At 42.6% G+C, this 19,607-nt stretch overlaps 2 protein-coding genes across 3 annotated transcripts; one reads left to right on the top strand and one right to left on the bottom strand.

The window, feature by feature from the left end:
- Positions 1-252: 252 nt before the first annotated feature.
- Positions 253-3,831, bottom strand: LOC123040784 (putative disease resistance protein At1g50180). Of its 2 annotated transcripts, XM_044463539.1 has the most exons (5): positions 3,651-3,831; positions 3,509-3,579; positions 1,823-3,415; positions 700-1,718; positions 253-488 (listed from the first exon to the last, which is right to left on the bottom strand). In XM_044463539.1, exons 3-4 carry the CDS (start codon positions 3,387-3,389, stop codon positions 742-744), a joined length of 2,544 nt encoding a protein of 847 aa, XP_044319474.1. In that variant the 5' UTR covers positions 3,390-3,415; positions 3,509-3,579; positions 3,651-3,831; the 3' UTR covers positions 253-488; positions 700-741. The 2 variants fall into 2 exon arrangements, with proteins under 2 accessions (XP_044319474.1, XP_044319475.1); XM_044463540.1 differs by lacking the exons at positions 3,509-3,579; positions 3,651-3,831 and having other exon boundaries at positions 1,823-3,495.
- Positions 3,832-13,668: 9,837 nt separating this feature from the next.
- On the top strand, positions 13,669-14,537 carry LOC123040783 (cytochrome b561 and DOMON domain-containing protein At5g47530-like). The gene has a single exon (XM_044463537.1). The coding sequence runs from the start codon at positions 13,736-13,738 to the stop codon at positions 14,360-14,362; it is 627 nt and encodes a 208-aa protein (XP_044319472.1). The 5' UTR covers positions 13,669-13,735; the 3' UTR covers positions 14,363-14,537.
- Positions 14,538-19,607: the final 5,070 nt, after the last annotated feature.

Below are 19,607 nucleotides of genomic sequence, written 5' to 3'. Positions count from 1 at the left end.
GTTAGTGTACCGTCAGGTGTAGCACAAATGGGAAAAGGGAAGCAGAACCTGGGGCATCCGAGTCTAGAACTTGGCATTCAGTGAACTGAACCAAACTGACTGACATTGCACGAGCTGATAAGTGAGTGCTCACCATGTGAAGAGAGAAAAATAAACTGACTGACCTAATAACACAGCAGTTTTGTTTGTGGGAATCAAAATCCATCGACGGTTCAAATCAGAAATATAGATACACACAGTCATCTAAATTCACCGGTGGTTAGACGTATCGCCCTTTGTATTATTAATTACATTCAGGCAAAACATACATGCACATAATTTTGGCGATAAAGATACATGCAGGAAGGATACATCCTTCTCTCATGCCACCGCAACAAGGGGCCAAAGACATCTGAATTAGGAAATAGTAGTACTTAATAATACTTAGACGTGTCCGCCACTCGTAAACCTTCTTAAAGTTCCACTCGTAAACCTTCTTAAAGTTCCACCTGCAAGAGAAAAAAAAACAGAAAAAAACTTGAGCGCGCAAGCTGTTGATCGTAAACCATCATTCCAAACAAGCAAGGCAGGGAAGGATAGAGAGCAAGTCACAGATAAGTTTAAAACAGAACTTGTACTGAAAATATATGCGCGGACTGTAATATCTGACTGTAAACAGTAGTAAATAGTATTAAAGGACATGAGGGCATAGTAAGCTACCTTGCATCCTCTCCGCTCCAGCTCCTTCAGTGTGCTGTCATCTCAAGAAATCGGGGACTTACTGACTAATTTCAAATTCGTGAGGGATGGAAGGTGCAACAATCCGTTGGGTAACTTCCACATCTCCTTGCACAACCAAAGTTTCAGGTGGGAGAGCTTTGGCATTGTTCCTACCTCCATCCTCCACTCCTCGACGGAGAAATTATCAAGTTTTAACTCTTGGAGACGAGGAAACCCTTGGGCAGAAAATGACATGGTTCGGCCTTTATACCCTGACAACTCCAACACCACAAGACAAGGAAGCTTCTCCAGGATCGGCATCGGGTCTAGTTCAATGACATCAGCTTCTAGATAGAGATGCCGAAGGCTCTGCGGGAAGTGATTACTCTCTGGAAGCTTATCAAGCACACCAAAACTGGCGAGATGAATATCAACCAGGTGAGGCATGTACGCAAATATATTCATTATCTTAGCATGCATGGGCTTCATTACCAAGAACAAGGTTGTTAGTTGTCTCATTTTTCTCAAAAACGTCACCATGTCATGATAGCGATATTTGGTACCAACAGACGCACAAGTCAACCATAAGGTCTGGAGCTCTTTGTGTCCCACACTCCTTGGTGAAGAAAATGCACTGCTCAGGTAAACATGCCTTAGAGTGGGAATGTTCCAGAGAGAGTTTGGTAGTGTTGAGTCCAAGTTTGTTTTCCTCAGGTCTATAATCTGCAAGTAAAGGAGTTCTTCAATTGAAGAAGGGAGTGTTACATTTCCACATCTTCTCAACCTAAGGCACCTTAGATGAATGCACCCACCAATGGCTGGAGAGAAATTCTCGAGGTCTGAGTTTTCAATGTGAAGAACTCTCAGGAATCTCAGCTTAGGTAGGAATATTGATGAAAGTTCAAAGCCAACCAGAGTTCGTAGATTAGGAGTTGTTGCCTGTAAAATCTGACCGCTGAAGTTTTGGAATGAAGCGCGATAGGATAGCGTCCTTTCGAATGATGATGCGCTATCCCAGCCTGCATTATAAAGTGCATCCACATGTCAGCAAGAAACACCATACCAAGACATATATTGAAACCAAAAAAAGAGCTATATGAAAAGAGAGGAGAGGAAGCCTGACATGCAGTTTTGTCAATCATATCAAGAAAGCCGTCTTCTCTTGCTTCTTCTATGCACCAGTCACGCAAGATATCATGGATCCTTATTCTTTCAATCCATCCATGTGCTCTGCTTCTACTAACTACTTGGACCAAGCTTCTTTGAGCTAACTCAGTTACATACTTACGTGCTATTTCTTCCAGTGTATGTTTTGGTGTATGTGGAATGAAGCATTCTGCTATCCATAACTCAATAAGATCCGACACAGATATTTCATAATCCTCGGGGAAAGCACCAACATAGAGGAAACATGATCTTAAATAATGATCTGGTAGGTCGTTGTAACTGCGAGCTAGTATGTCTCGCATCATCTGTCCGTCTTTGGTTGATGGCCAGCTCAAGAGTATATTGATCCATGTTTCTCTGTTCAGATTTTTTGATAGATAACCCCCAAAAACTGCAAGTGCAAGCGGTAATCCATTACATTTCTTTGCAAGCTTCTTTCCTAGTTCTTCAAACTCATCCACATCACATACAGCACACCTGCTGTATGATGGTAAAGCTTTGCTACTAAAAAGTTCCCAACTTTTCTCTTCGTCTAACTTCTTCAAATGATGGACATGAGTTGGCATTTGCACATGATTCGCAACATCTTGCTTTCGTGTGGTTAACAGCACTCGACTACCATTAGCTACATCTGGAAATGCTTTAACCATTTTGTTTATTTGCTCCCATGTATCTGTTTCCCAAACATCATCAAGAACTATTAAGAATCTTTTTTGCAACAGAAAATTATGTATCTCCTTTCCCACCTCACACTCACAGATATTAAAACCAACTCTGGCCCCCATTATTTGTCCCACAATACTTGTGAGTAAATCAACGGCCTTGAACTTTTGAGACACAGTCACCCAAGCAACTGTGTCGAAGTGTTCTTTTACTCTTGATGAAGTGTAGATTTTTCTGACGAGTGATGTTTTTCCCGCCCCACCCATGGCAACTATGGAGATAGCACTAAGAGTATTGTTCTCTTTGTCGACTAACCTGTCCGTTATTTCCTGGCACTCATCCTCAAAACCAACAATGACAACATCATCCTCAAAGTTTTGATCCATGAGATCATTGCCTCGTGGAAACTCATCCTCGACACAACACTTACCTAGAACACTAGTATCTAAATCAATATTCAAACGGTTTGCACTGTCAAATATCTCACTGATCTTCCTTCTTATACGCTGAATTTCAACACCAACTTTATGAAGGGTAACCATGTCACTTGGCAAGCGAGCATACCTTGAAATGGCACCCAAGAATCCATTCTTCAGCCTGTTTCTCTTCTCCATGTAATCTGCAGCTTCAATGACATTCTCGGACTCATATGTCACGTCCCTGATCTGGCTGAGCCAGGTAGCCACACACTCGTCTCCTGATTTCCGTTTAGCATCAGCAGATCTAAGGTAGCACTTTAACCGCTTCAGTTCATCTTTCAAGAATCCTACTTCACCTGTGACACCACATAAAAGTGAGGTTTCCCAAACCGCAAGTTTGCTCACATTCCCGACCACGGCCTTAACAGCAGACTCAGCCATTGATTGCTCCTCCTTGTATCTGCTCCCTACATAGTTTGTTTAAAAACAACATATATTAGAAATTTCCTGTCTGTAGCACTTTTTTTGCAGAGCCAATAGCTAGAGATTATTTAGAGAACCTCCGTTTATTGTAATGATGACTGCGCTTGAGCTTCCAATTCCACCAGTGAATTAGTCATAGCAGATAGATCTGACGAGAGTGGGAGCTAATAGTGAGCTGGACACTTGTACCGAGGAGAACTGAAAAGGGGAGATACTCACCAAGTCACTGATCGAGGGGATGCATGCCTTCTGCTTGATACTCTGCTCCCACAAATTCTTCAGGTCCTCAACCTCAGCGCACGACTTGTCCCCGGGCTCCCTCTCTCTCTCTCTCGTTGCTGGGTGGAGAGACAAGTCTTGATTTTTGGTGTCCGAGTTGACAAGTAGTAGTGTTTTGATTGCAGAGGACTTTGACTGGAGTGCGAAGGACGAACTGGTGAGGAAAGACCAGTTCTTTGGAAATATTGGTGGACGGTAAGCATCGGCCAGCAATGCTTGTTGAATCTGCATGGACTTCTTTGTCACTATCGTCGTCCTCATAACACGTTTTCGTGCTGCAGTGGTCATATTGGTGCCGACCACGTCTATTCGTCGCTGGTGCCACGTTCAAATGTAACGGGAATATACGAGGATCAATTATATATCTGACCACCTTTTTTTTTCCTCTTTCGCACGTGGATTTGACTCTAGAACAACTGTAAAATGGTATGGGGGGACCCAAAAAAAAAAGGAAACAAACGTGTTGCTGACTGCTGTCTGGCCTGTTCGTCTCTGTCTACCAGCCATTCATTTGCCTAGATGAAAGCTTTGTTGGGTTATCTGAACATACTTGATCAGAGGCTGGTAACTGTCCCCTGTGCGCGTTTTTTAGAATAGTAGGAGGGCTAACGCCCCCCCCCCCCCCCCCCCCCCCCCCGGTTCCATTATTAATAACGAAACCAGAGTTTGCAGGAAACAGCAGCTTGCAGAAACGCAAGTTCAGTAAAGCAAGAAAGGCAAAACAGGTGTACAAAATTACAGTCCCGGGCCAGCAAATGAGCTATTACAGTGGGCAATCCAAACTCAGGCTGGGATTCCCAGTGCGGCGCAGCTGTCTTGCTTGGCTTCCTCCAGTGGCTGTGAGATCTTCATCTCCCACACACCAGTGGTCGCAGCTCCAGGGCGCCTGATCTTCTTTGCTGGTTGGGCAGGAGAGCCCAGGAGGTCCAACGGCGTCACAGGGCTCAGCAGGATATGCTTGCAGGTGAAACTGCTAGTGCTCCTGGGCGGGGATGACCACAGAGCGTCAGAAGGCAGGTTTGACATTATCCCCAGATTCAGGTTGGCGAGCAGAGCTTGACTGAAAACACTGTCAACTACCCCAATGTGATCTGGAAGGGTGTATTCAGGATTAGGGTAACCCTGGTCATGAATTCCTCCATCTTCGCGCGAGCAGCGTCCTTAGGAAGAATCAGCCATCTCCTCAATAGCCCCATCAACAAGTTCCAGATCTGTTTCAAATCAACCCACATTATATTTCTAAAAATGCAGGAGTTTCTATGTTTCCAGATAGCCCATAGCACATCAGCATAAATAGCATTTAGAGCAGTGTGTTTCTTATTGGCTATCCAAAATCTAGCAATGGAAAGATAGTCAGTTCCCAAAGAGCAGGAGAAGAAATCTGAAACAGATTCCCAAATTTGTTTAGCAATCACACATTTAAAAAATAGGTGTTGTATAGACTCTTTCTGAGAGCAGTAGACACAATCATGAGATTTTTCAAAGCCTCCTTTAGAGAGGTTATCTCTGGTCATCAGCTTGTTATGAGAAAGAAGCCACAGAAAAATTTGTACTCTAGGAAGGATTTTAACAGACCAAACTGAAGGAATGTAAATAGGCTGAACACCTCTAAAGTTAATAATACTATATAAGGACCCAGTTGTGTACTCCCCTTTGGATTCATGCTGCCAAATCAGGGAGTCTTCACCCCCAGGATATTTTGTACTAGTAATAATTTGTTCTAGGCAGTACCAACTTTCCATCATAGTAGGTGTAAAAACCCTTCTAAAGGTCAGTTTGATATTGTTTTGGTCCCAGACCCTATCACGTGTCATTTGTGCTAGCTCAGACTCACAGCACACGGGCTTTGTGAGAACTGTTTGGCTCTTAAAAAGATTGAAAATAAATTGAAGTGTTGTACTCAACTGAAGATTTTGCATCAGACTAGCGTTTTAAATGTTGCATCAGATCAGACTTGCTTGTCGTGTAAAATGTTGCTTCAGTTGATCAGATTTAAGAAAAGGCATAAACACCGACAACCAATCTGGGTAATATTCTGGTTTACAAAAGCAAATGCCAGGGAGCTCTTCAAATTCAAAATGCCATGGGTTGGCATATTTACAACATCTTTCTTTCGTCAGGTTAACAGTACTCTGTTACTCTCGAAAACAGTACTCTGTTAGAGCAACTCCAATAGCTGCTGTATCGTTAAAACGGAAAATTGGGGCAAAAAAGGCCTCCAACAGCTCCCGTAGACCCAGAAAATTTTGACGGGACCCCGTAAAAACACCTCATTGGTCCTCCAAGTTTACGGGAAGATACCCTTCACATATAATTTTGGCGGGTGGATAACTGCCTGAATTTCACAAACGCCGCCGCCGCCCCGTCGCGATGCCCCGTGCCGCCACACCACCGCACCGCCATGATGTTGCCCCGTCACCACTGCATTGCTGTGCTGGCCGCCGTGCCACTGCTTTCCGCCGCCGTGTCGCCCGGCCACAGCCACCATCGAACGTGACACTGACTTACGGGCCCTAAACCTGGTCTAATAAAAAAATAAAAATAAAAGATTTTACAGGATGATATTTACAGGAATTGGGAAAAGTTGTCGGAGAAATTTCCATAAATTATACAAACATCCTGTAAAACGACTTTTACGGAACATTTTTTAGACGAGCTCTTGGAGTTGCCCTTACTGTTAGTTGCATGTGGAAAGGCCTTAATAGTCCTATTTATCTGCTCCCGTCTGTATGTTTCCCACGCATCACCGAGAATTCATGTAAAACACATGACTACTCATATGAGACTATTTTGGAAACCTCGGCACACCACAAACTCTACTTTTTGAAAACTTTCTCACCCTTGTAAATGTCACTTCCATCTTCTCAGACCCTGACAAGTGGCGCATTGCATGTGTGTCATTGGTCGTTAAGAGTTTTTCCTTTTTTCGTAGATTCATTTATTCAAAAAGTATCATCTTTTGAACCATGCGTCCAAATACTGAACCGTTTTCAGCACTGAATTTCTCACGTCGAGATCTTTGAAATTAGATCCTATTTTAATAGGATTCATCAAACTTTTTTTATGAATTAAAAAAAGAACCGGAAGCACTTTTTTCTTTTTATTTTTCCCTTTTGCGAGAAGCGCACAGCCGCGCTTCTCGCGGAAGCAAATATGTGATTCTTGTGAAAGCAAAAAAAAACACAGAAAAAGAATTATTTTGATTTTTCCCTCCAAAATATAAGGAAAACCGAAAAGGCAGAAAACCCTAAAAAAATATCTAAAACCCGAAAACGCATACAGAAGAAAACCCCGAAGAAGCGCCCATCACGTGACACATGATGGCAGCTGGACGCACTACTTGGCGCGCACTCAACCCACCAAAGTAAGCCTTGCTAGACTCCCGCAAAGGATCCCTGAACTCGCGTCTAATGCCATCTAATGCATAGACAAAAAAATTGTTTTTTTATATTGATTTTTCTTGTGTTTTTTCTCCTGGTCGTTTCTGGTTTTCATTTTCATTTTTTAAAGCATTCATTACCTATTTCAAAGGTGGTATAGCAGTGTAAACATAATGTTAAACATGTATAGAAAAATGTTTCTAATGTATACGAAAAATGTACCACATCTATGAAAAAAGTAGACATGAAAACATATATTTCAAAAAAAAGATAATTATATATTTAAAAAAGGTTAATCATGTATATAATTTTTTCTTATGTATATAAAAAAATGTACGACATGTATGAAAAAAGTAGACATCAAAACATATATTTGAAAAAAAATCATGTATTTAATATTGTTAATCATGTACTCCCTCCGTCTCATAATATAAGTGCGTTTTTGTCACTAGTGTAGTGTCAAAAACGCTCTAATATTATGGGACGGAGGGAGTATAAAATAATGTTTCTGATGTATACAGAAAATGTACAATGTGTATAGAAAAAGTAGATGTAAAACCATATATTTTAAAAATATACATTAATCACTATATATATATATAGGGAAAATCCATCCTACCATCCGGTGGTAGTTACCCCACATATCTCATATACTACCATGTGATACTATATATACTATTTTATTATTTTAAATATGTTCATATAATATATCTAAGATATTTCAAAGCAAGTTACATGGAAAAATTGCATATGAGCCCATAATTTTTGTTATATTTGTGAAATACGTACATATTTGTACGTAAAAAAGAGCATACTCAAAACATGGTACATACTACCTAAAAATTAGTATATATACTACTAAACCATTATTACATACTACATACTACACGTACATACTCTCGATTTCGACAGACATACAACATACAAAACGGAAGTGGTGGTAACTACCACTGCTTGTAGGAAACATTTATAAAAACTTGTCCTTATGTATTCGAAAAATGTACATTGTGTGTCAAAAAAATTATCAGTCACGTATTAAAAAAATGCTAATATAGAAAATGTACAATATGAATGAAAAATAGACATTACAGCATATATTAGAAAAAAAAAATCTAACCATATATCTGGAAAAAGGTTAAACCTGCATAACATTTTTGTTCCATATGTATACGAAAAATGTATGTTGTGTGTGAAAAATGTATATAATCGAAACATATAGCTGAAAAAATGTTAATAGTGTATTTGAAATTTTTAAATGCATATAATAAATATTCCTGATGTATACAAAAAATATACAATATGTGTGAAAAAGTATACATGTGTTGAGAAAAAGGTATAAAAAGGAAAAAATAAAGGGAAAACGATAAAACTGGTGAAAACCAAAGAAAAAAAAGAAAAAAAAGAAAAAATCGATGAAAAACCATACAAAATCTAAAGAAAACTGTTGGAAATAGTGAAAAGTCGATAAAAAACTTGTGTGATGCTACAACATTGGGCCAGCCCATAGCACCGTGTTGTAGGTGAGAGATATTAAGTCTCCGTAACATGCAAGACATAGGCCCCACACCTATAGAAGGTTATGAACGAAAATATGAAGTGTCATCTTGTATATTTCATCTCTGTCTCCATGCATTATCATGGCGGCATATGATAAGTTAGACATCAAATCTGAAACCACTTTGTTGACTGATGAGGAATACTCTAGGCTCAAATTCACCCATGCTGAACTGCAGAAAATCTAGCTTCAAGAGGAAGTCAAGGCAAAGCAAAGATCTACGGATAGAGATATTAGGGAGGGTGACAGGAACACTGACTATTTCCATGTGTTGGCAAACCAGAGGGGGAGGAAAACTATTATGCACTCTCTTGATGGCCCTCGTGGGCTAGTCACTGACACAAAAGGGATGCTAGATGTTGCCAGTAACTTCTATAAAAACCTGTTTAGATCAGAGGAGAGGAGTGGAGTTCATTTGAACCCATCCTTCTTCTCTGATGGTGAGAAAGTTAACACTAGTGAGAATGATATCCTAGAAGCTCCTTTCTCTGAGGAGGAAATCAAAAGAGCTGTCTTTGAATCATATTCAGATGGAGCTCCTGGCCCTGATGGAGTACCTTTTTTCTTTTACCAGCATTTTTGGGACCTTGTCAAAAAAGACCTGATAGCCATGTTTGAAGTTTTTCATAAGGGAGAGCTGGCTATCCATAGGCTTAATTTTGCCATGCTAACCCTTATCCCTAAGGAAGCTAATGCACCATGTATGAAGAAATTTAGGCCTATTAGTCTACTAAATTGCAGTTTTAAGATTTTCACCAAAGTCCTTACTAATAGAATGGCTAAAATCCTGCAAAGGCTCGTAGCTAGTAATCAATCTGCTTTTCTAAAAGGTAGATACATTTTGGAGAGTGTAGTCACTACTCATGAGGTTTTGCACTCTATCCACTCTAGTAAAAAGTAGGGTTTAGTCCTCAAATTAGATTATGAGAAAGCTTTTGATAAGGTGAATTTAGATTTCCTTGAAGAGTTACTTAGGAAAAGAGGCTTTGGGGAGAAATGGATCCAATGGATTTTGCAAATCACTAGGGGAGGATCAGTAGGTGTTAGGTTGAACAATACTGAAAGTGACTTCTTCCTGACTGGTAAAGATTTGAGGCAGGGAGATCCCATTTCCCCCCTGCTCTTTAACCTGGTAGTTGATGTTCTTAGTAGAATGCTGATGAAAGCAACTGGTCATAAGCTGATTGAAGGCCTGTGCCCTGAAATCTACCCTGGGGGGTTATTTGTCTTCAATATGCTGATGACACCATCCTTTTCCTATGCAAGAACTTGGATCACGCTAAAAATCTTAAGATGGTGCTCTCTTGCTTTGAAAAGATCTCTGGGATGAGAATTAATTATAGCAAGAGTGAGCTCATCCCCATTAACTTAGAGGATAGTGAAGTATGTGATTACTTAGACACCATAGGGTGCTCTAGAGGTTCTTTCCCTATTAAGTATCTAGGAATACCTCTACATTATGATAAGCTTAGGAGAGAGGATGTCCAACCTCTGATTGATAAGATCATGAAAAGGATTGCTGGGTGGACAGGGAAACTTCGCTCTTACAAGGCGAGGATTGTCCTCATACAAGCCTGTCTAGCCAGCATCCATGTCTATTTACTTTCTTTTTTCAAATTCCCCAAGTGGGCCATAGATCTTATAAATATCCAAATGGCAAACTGCCTTTGGAATGATTTTGAGGGCCATAGGAAGCTGCATTTGGCCAACTGGAGGCAGGTCTGTATGAAAAAAGAGTTTGGGGGGCTTGGCATGCCAAATCTCCAAGAGATTAACCTTTGCCTCCTAGGGTCTTGGGTCAAAAGATACTATGAATGGGAAGGGAAACCATGGGAACTGATGATAGACCAGAAGTATTTGAGGGGAAAAACAAATGTGTTTACCACCAACACCTCCATGATTGTTTCCAGGTTTTGGAAAGGAGTCAAATCCATCATCCAAACTCTGAAGTTTGGATATAGATGGAACATAGGAATAGGAGATAGAATCAGGTTCCGGGAGGACACTTGGTTTGGTACCTCTCCCCTAGCATTTCAGTTCTGGCACATTTATATGCTCTTTAATGAGCAAACCAAAAGTGTTACAGAGGTCTGGAATGGTGAAAACCTGAAACTAACTTTTAGAAGGAATTTTGACAGCAAGCTGATGGAACAGTGGTACCAGCTTGTTGAGATTGCTAAAGGGATTACCTTCAGCGATGACCCAGATGCCCTCGTTTGGCAGCTTGAAAGCAATGGGGTCTACTCCTCCAGTTCTTTATATCATGTAATCAATTTTAGGGGGATGCAACCGCTGTTTCTCCCTGCGGTGTGGAAGCTGGCAGTTCCACCCAAGATTCATGTTTTCCTTTGGTTATTCTCACATAACAAACTGATGAGTAGGGATAACCTGAGGAAGAGGCACATTATCAAGCCGTTAGATTGTGTATTCTGTGCCAAAAATGAAACAAATCACCACCTATTCTTTGACTATGTAGTAGCCAAGAGTATTTGGTCTTTTGTCAACTGCTTTTTCCATAAGGAGCTAGGCACTAATTTTGAGTTTGTTGCTCGTTTTTGGATTTCTAACAAGCAGAATTTAGCTTTAAATATAGTTAGCTCTGCTGTCCTATGGTGTTTACGGAAATATAGGAACTCTATGATTTTTAACAACACCATTTGGACCTCTATTACCCATGTGTGGGGTCTGATACACAGAATGCTCAAATTCTGGGTGATCTTGACTCCGGAAGCAAGCAAATCCTAGGAGGAGGCGTTCTTGGATGCTCTGGCAAAAATGCTCTATCAACCCTTACTGATACTGAGTGGCTGAAGCTGAGAAGCAGCAACTTTGATGTGGGCGCGAGCTGGAACAACCTCAGGATCTCGGAGGACAAGACCTGTTTCCTATCCCCTGCCAAGAAGAGAGACACCAACGGCAAAGTCGCTATGAGCAGCCCAGTATCCACGCTCGCGATCTACTGGTCACCCCAGGCGGCTCTGGCGCCACCGCTCAAGTGCGGGAGGGGGGAAGAGCCATTTGTGATGTGATTTGCTGTAAAATGTCATTGTCGTTTTCGGGCCTAGGTGCTTAGCACCAGTCTGAAGTGTGCTGAAAATTGCAATAAGTTTCGAACCCTTTTAGCTGGGGTTGTAAGACTTAACTCTGGTGGTTTCATTCGTTAATGGAGCCGGGGAGAGGCCTCCCTGTTCATCTAAAAAAAGTATTATGGCGGCTTCAAAGTTCTGAAATTTGAACTTGAAACTTCGACGTCGTTTCCTGCACACTCGCCTTTGTCTTCATGCTTGATCATACTCCAATGCTCCTCCATCTTGTCCATACCTTCATCCCTCAACAATACAAATGTATCTAGTTTACGCAACACCATATTCTTATGAACATTATATGTAGTTATCGGAAATTAAATTAATTATCTAATTATTTAATTGGTTTGTGCAAGCTCTAGTGATTAGTCATTCTTTTCTAGAATTTGAACATGTGTAACAGCAGGGGTTGGAGTATAACAGTGATATAAATGTCCCCATCATGCCTCCACATTACATAGTGTGGGTCAGTGCAGTAGTAGATGCTCCGGGGTCTCACATGAGTGGATGTCTGGATAATGTGTTTGTGGTGGACCAGGGACCTACATGGAAGACATGGAAGGTGATGTCGATATCAGAGCCATATGAATTTCTTACAATGAACAATACCGTACGATCATCAGATGGATGCCTTGTTTGGAAGACATGATGGGCCATAATTTGGTCCCGATCCATGTGGGTCGGCCCAGTTGGAAACCATCCCCATGAAAGGCCTTAATGTGCGTTTGGTTTGGGCCAATGCAAAGAAATTCTCAGCCCAAACAACGTCCATCTACCCTAGTCTACGGGATCAAATGAATTGTCATGTGGAAGGAGCATCCATGTAAGTGTTGATATTATTGTTTTTGTTACCTTCTATTGTTTTTGTTACCTTCTTGTTGGTCGAGTTCTCTGTGACTATTACATCATCTAATGCAAGGAGGGATTAAGTGGTGGAAGGGATTCAATCTAGACCCCTGGAATTTGCGGGCCCTGTGTGGTCGCGCATCCTGCACTGCACATGTCCATGGACGGCCCTGTTTCACATTAAACATGTGAAATTTTTATTTTGCAAAAAAATGTGAACCTTTACTCAAAAAGAAAAACTAGACATGTCAAACCGCCTCGCAAACCCATGCTCCAAACTCTCACACTAGGGCGAACGACACACAAATGTTGGGCGAGATTGCGCATCACACTTTGCCTTTGGGAGAAGAAAACAAGAAATTATCATCCATACATATATTTATTTAATAATACTACAAAGTAAAAAAGGCACTACAATAATATTGATTAGCTATTCTCAAAATATTCAAATGATGTTCCTAAAAATATATAATAAAATCATTTAACTATTTTCAGAATATGTTACAAGGGCACCGAGTGGTAAATATACATCAACTACACATGTGTAATTTCCAACAAACAATTGATCTTAGTCTCCTCAGTCGACCTGACGTAAAATCCGTGCAGGGTTTTACAATTTTTCGGAACTACGAGAACAAATCCTTGCATATTGTTGCACAAGATGAACATATTGTTACAATACGATAAGCATTTTCTTTAGATCTATTCAACTGAGATTTAGTTATTTGTGGGTCCACACAATAGTATATGTCACACCAACTGAACAAATCAATACAACAAGGTGAACATTTTTAGATACATATAAACAATTTTATAAAATCAACTAAGGCTTTGTTAATTCTCAGATGGAGAGAGTATTTTGGTTGCGGTGTGCTGCGCGGAGCTATTTACCACGCCATGACACCAACTAACGTTCCACGAGTACTGCCGACGAGTACATGGCCGGTGATCCAATTTCTAGGTGACCTACCCAGTTGATCTCATGTCAGACGCGGTTCACTTGTGTCACTGTACATTTCCGAGCAACTCTCAGCTTCCCCACCAAACCATAGCTCCTTTATAAACCCCATCTCCTTGCCTCTAATCCCACCGCACTAGCTAACCAGTACCTTCTCATTGCTCCACTCCACAGACAGCAACAACATCATTTTCTCCCAAGAAATGGCAGCTTCAGCTCTCCACTCCACTGGCACTGCGGCCATGTCTCTCTCCCTCTTCCTGCTCGCAACCATCGCCGCCTCGTCCTTCTCTCCGGCCAACGCACAGGCGTCGTCGTCATGCGCGAGCCACACCTTCTCGAGCAACCAGCTCTACGTGTCGTGCGCCGCCCTGCCGCGCCTCGGCACCACGCTGCACTACAACTACACGGCCGCGGCCAACACCGTGGCCGTGGCGTTCCGCGCGCCGCAGACGAGCAAGGCCGGCGGGTGGGTGGCGTGGGGGCTCAACCCTAACGGCACGGGCATGGTGGGCACGCAGGCCGTGGTGGCGTTCCGGCACTCCAACGGCAGCCTCGTCGCGTACCCGACGCTGCTCGACAGCTACGCGCCGTCCATGGCGCCCGCAGACGCCGCGGAGCTGGCGTTCCCCGTGTCGGACGTGGCGGCGGAGTACGCGAAGAACGGCAAGGAGATGGTCGTGTACGCGACGGTCGCGCTGCCCGGGAAGGGGAGCAAGTTCACCCACGTGTGGCAGCAGGGGGGCTCGGTGGTGGACGACGTGCCGGCGGCGCACCCCACCACCGGGGATAACGTCCTCTCAACGGGCACCATCGATTTCAGCAAGTGAAAGTAACATAGGAGTATATGGAGTACGTTCGTAGGTATGCTTATTATTCGTATATACGCGTGTCGTCTGTTCCGTATGTATGTGCCCGCGAGTCATCGCTCCCTTTATATATCGGTGTATGAATGCTTGTATTCAGCGCTCGGCGCAGAGTTATGAATACGTACTGTGTGTCTAACTTGTGCTCGGCATACCCCAGATTTAAATGAACGCAAATTATAGCGGGCGGAAAGAAGACGATGAGGATTCAGATGCCTGCGCCTGAGTTCACCGAATCGGAATCCAAACCGTCTCACGCTAGAATTCCAAAACGGAATCACGGTCCATAATCCATATAACCCATCAGAACCTAGCTCGGTCCTCTGGAACCGTAGCTCGTCTTTGCGCTTCAAAAGGCACATCAATTCAACCATGGCGATCAAACGATCCGCCGCCGATGTCCCGGCATCTCCCCCTCGGCCGCGGACGGCAAAGCGGATTCTCACCACCGACTCGCCGCCACCGCCGCCGCCTTACCTCCCTTCCGAGGTCATCTTCGGCATCCTGTCATGGCTGCCGTCCAGGTCCGTCCTCCGCTTCAGGTCCGTCTGCAAGTCCTGGCAGGCCATGCTATCCGACCCAGTTTTTATCACTGCTCATCACGAGTGCTCCAAGAAGATCCACCCGTCGCTGCTCATGGTGCCCTGCGCGTACGACCGCGACGATCTCCTCACGAACAAAAACGACAGCGCCTTCCGCATGTCCTTCTACAGGTACCGCGTCGGCGACGTGGAGGAGCTGGTGCACCAGGAGGAGCTGCCCCAAGGGATCGCCCTGTGGAGCAGCCCACTGCACTGCGACGGCCTGATCCTCATCTCCACCATGCGGCAGGAGCTGGTGGTCTGCAACCCGGCGACGAGGGAGTTCGTCACCTTACCAGAACGGAAGCACTACATCTTCGCCTTCCCGAGGGTGGGGTTCGGGTTCGACCCCCGCAGTAAGAAGTACAAGGTGGCGAGGTTCTTCTACGAAGAAAACCTTCCCAACAGCAAGAAGTACAGGCTCGTCTGCAGGTTCGAGGTGCTCACCCTCGGCACCGATTCATGGCGGCAGACGGCAGACCCGCCGCACTGGATTGTCGGACAAACTCCGGCTCATGTCAATGGTTACATCTACTGGACATGTGTTTTAAACCAAGGTCGCGTGACTCCATCCAATTCATTCGTCCGGTTCAGCTTGGCCGACGAGGAGTTCAGCTTGGTTCCACATCCTCCGTCTGATTTCAGACCTGCCCGCTTCGTGGAGTTGGAGGGCCAGCTGTGCTGCGTCTGCTTGGGCTTCACAAACCTAGAGCTCGAGGTTTGGACCATGAGCTTCGGGGTCGATCAGAGCCCCGAGTGGAGTCGACGCTGGGCTACGTGATCCATCGTCCTGATGACTTGATTATAGAGCCTGAAGGTTGTAGGGCTACGAGACCTCCCAGGGTTGTTTTTCATCAGGGGATGTGGCTTCTAACGAAGGAAGATGACGTGTACCGGTATGACACCCAGACTTCTCAGATAATGAAGATTTCTTCAGGTGTTCAAGACACAAGATACCATTATCTTGGGTCAGAAAAGGCGGTGATTTTACATCTGACTAATTATGCCGAGAGTCTTGTGCAAATTAGATAACTTGGGTAAGCAACCAGGTATCTTCTTTTCTTTCTATAGTACACATGTGGATCTATATATGCTACTCCTTTTTTAGGGTAAGATTTAATACTCGCTTCATTTGTATCAACTAGGATGCTGAATGTGTATTCTGACGTTTAATCGATCATGCATAGGGAATCTAATCAGTGGCGGATCAAGGAATTGAACTTAGCTAGGGGTACCAATTACAGTATCTTTTTTGTAACAAATGCAAGTCTACCACACTAAAACTCATGGAATTCAATTACCAAAGGCATCACAGAACATAAAAACAAACATAAAAATGTCTTCAAAAAGTACCACATAGAACATAGGGTCTTGCCGCTTGAAATGCTCACTTGATGCCACAATACAGCCGCACAAATAACAAGTGACACCTAGAACATGTGAAGCAAACACTTACGAATCTAAATCTTTGCAGAAGTGTGTTAAGCGAGTCATAGCTTTTGATAAGCTAGGAGTAATACCTTTAGGCTGTATAGATGGCCTCGGCGCTTCTTCAAAGCATGGATGTATCATAATCAAGGCTGAAAAAGCCCTTGCAACTGATGTTTTTGCCACCGGTAATATCAATGCAAGTGCAACGAGGCAATAAACCAATGGAAATACCAAATGGTGTCTAGTTTCTACCAACTTGAGAGCAAGACAACTCAAATTATCACAAGACACTAATTCACACTACAAGAAATATGTCAACTTGTGACCACCACTATTGGTCACTGAATGGTCACTGTTTTCAATTTGTGACCTTTTTGTGACCAAAAACATAAGGTCAAAAGCTGGCGGTCGTAAACTGACTATATCGACCTTTCTTCTGGAATGGTCGTAGACGTTTATGATGAAAATACGTCTATTGTGGCGTTTTGGTCACTAGCAACCTCCCCAGGCCACGTAGGCATCCAGCGTGGCAATCTGATGTGACACAAGATTCAGCCCGGTCCAATTCGGTGTTTATATGGGCCGAGCCCATTAATTCAGCCCATTTACATTTTTTTCCTATGAATTTTTTGTCAGCTTCATGGACCAAGCCCAACATTGCAGCCTTTTTATTTATATTTTTTCTGTTATTTTTTACTAGCTACATGGGCCTAGCCCAGCAATTCAACGTTTTTTATTCTTGGCCATTGCCTTTTATAGTCCATTTTTTTCGCCCTCAACCCTTTTATAGTCCATTACTGTTTTGGGCCTCAGCCTTTTTACATTCCATATACTTTTTGGGCCTTGGCCTTTTCGTTTGTCCCAAGGGTCATCTTTCCATTTCTCACACTTTGACAATAAACAAATGAAAAATATTTCAAATGGCAAGAGAACATATGAAACTGTAAAATGATAGCCAATATTAGCACCAAATATGCTGACTACTGTACAAATATGAAATTACAGTATTTACAATAGTGTTCATACAACCAGATATGTTGGCTACCGTACAACATAACTAGCACTACATTATTACTCGCTACTCTTTACTTTGTCCGGCTTCAAGCTTCTTCAAATTTCTTCAGCCCAGAGCTCCTGTAAAGAGAGGTAACACCACACTTTTAGAGCTAGATCAAGGCACAAAATGTTTATTTGGTTGGGTCATGCTGCAACAATCACATAGAAGCATAATTATAAGCACAAATACACCAATCATCTCAGTTCAAGCAAATCACCTATAGTAGCAAAGCATGAAAAAAGAAGCAGCACATGGCAGGAATGTTTACAACAGCTTAGTTGATGACTTCAAATAGGAATAATGTATACAAGTATAATACAAAAATATGAGAAACTATCACAGTACAGAAATGGTATCATGGATATATATAGCTGATATATCACAGTACTTCAATGACAGATTGAAATGTTTTACTCAATGTATTGAACTCAAAGAACTTTTCTGGTTAGTCACCAACATCGTGCATTTTACTCATACAAGTCTAAAAAAGACTACAACAGTACCTAACTAATGCTGCAAATTATATTGCCGATGCATACTTTGTGATGAGAAAAATGGTTAGATCATCATCCAACGACATTCAACATGTACGCCATACAAAAGAAACTGGCAGTTCTCCCTCGATTGCTTGTTCAAGCTAGATTAGAGTTATAAATGAATGTTCAGACTGCCCCTTATATTTTATAGCTAGGATCACACATTGCAGTTGTAACCACAATGGGAACCTAGTGATGTGCACATTTGAACAACCTGAGACACAAGTTACAGAACAAGCTACTACCTGATGTTGATGCTGTGATACTACTACCTGATGCTGTATGGGAACCTCTCTTATCATTTGAACAAGTTACAGAACAAGCTACCGCACACATGTATTCACTGTCCTACTACCTGATGATGTGCTACTACTTCGAGGAAGAGGGGGAGGGAGATGGAGATGGAAATGCTACCTGCCGTTGTAGGTCTATCATGGTCGTGCTTGGGACGGTCGGAGATGGACTCCCCCATGTTGTGTACCGTCTGGGTGGGCAGCATCCACCTCGCCCGTCTCCTGAGCGCCCCGCCGATGATGCCCCTGAGCATGTTCATGCGGCCACTGCACCACCCCCGCCCTGAAAACCAGCAAGACACCAAAAACGTCAGATCTGAGCCGTCCCTGCTATGCACAAACATAGTGGTTTGCATCAATAATTCTTATAAACACATGAAACTAATCCTAGTTGTAAACTGAATAAACATATGCAAAGTTCAGACCGAATAAGACAACACCATATACTTGCTGTGCGGGTATATATAATAAATCAACATCGTATCTTGCAAGTCAAGAGTTATCACAGAGAACAAGATACCATAAGATGAATGAAACTTTAGTTTTAATCGCAGGCATCTGCAGTTGAAGCAAGTTGTTACCCAATATGGTTTTAATCGCAGAAGATCTAATTAATAAAAATCGCATTGCATCTGCAGTTTACCTCGGTAGAATTGGTTTTAATAGAAGAACATATAATTGATAAAAATCAGTTTGTTGCTACTGTCATTGGAAAACTGTTGTGGATTTGTTTTGATACAGAAGATAGAACTGGTAAAATCTGTTTGCTGCAACTCTGTCGTAGATTTGTTTTAATTGCAGAAGATAGAATTGGTAAATAATATCCTACTAGCATGTAGCGACTAAGATTTAAGCAGGTATGACAATCCATGTGTTACTATTCCACAAAGACACCAAAGAGATATTCTAGAGGTGAAGTAAATGGGGCGCATTTTGAGCCTGAATACAAGCACACGCCCTGGCCTACCAAAATGTCACCTCTCTCTACAGAATGATGCCATGCTGTGGCTCCCATATTATCCCACTAGCCAGACGGCACAACTACAGTAATTCAAATGACCCCGGTTATGTAGTTATGGTATCTTGTATCCTATAATTGCCAGTTTTATTAGATAAGCTAAGATCACAAAACATAAGCAAGGCGAGAACTGCTAGTTCTGGTATCTTGTATCCTGGCCTACCAAAATGTCACCTCTCCCTACCTGATGCTGTATGGGAACCTCTCTTACAAAAAGAAAGCCTTTCTACTCAGCTGATGAAATGAAACCAGCATATAATTTCAGGAAAACACCAGTTCAAATCAGTGGTACC

Source organism: Triticum aestivum, chromosome 2B (genome assembly GCF_018294505.1).
Source record: "Triticum aestivum cultivar Chinese Spring chromosome 2B, IWGSC CS RefSeq v2.1, whole genome shotgun sequence".
In the NCBI taxonomy this organism is placed as follows: Eukaryota; Viridiplantae; Streptophyta; class Magnoliopsida; order Poales; family Poaceae; genus Triticum; species Triticum aestivum.
This window is presented reverse-complemented; position numbering and strand designations above follow the sequence as displayed.

Coding starts and splice junctions, on each gene's coding strand:
- LOC123040784 (XM_044463539.1), bottom strand. CDS start 3,389: ATGGCTGAGTCTGCTGTTAAGGCCGTGGTCGGGAATGTGAGCAAACTT. Junction 1,719..1,822: donor TATGATTGACAAAACTGCAT/GTCAGGCTTCCT, acceptor TTTATAATGCAG/GCTGGGATAGCGCATCATCA.
- LOC123040783 (XM_044463537.1), top strand. CDS start 13,736: ATGGCAGCTTCAGCTCTCCACTCCACTGGCACTGCGGCCATGTCTCTC.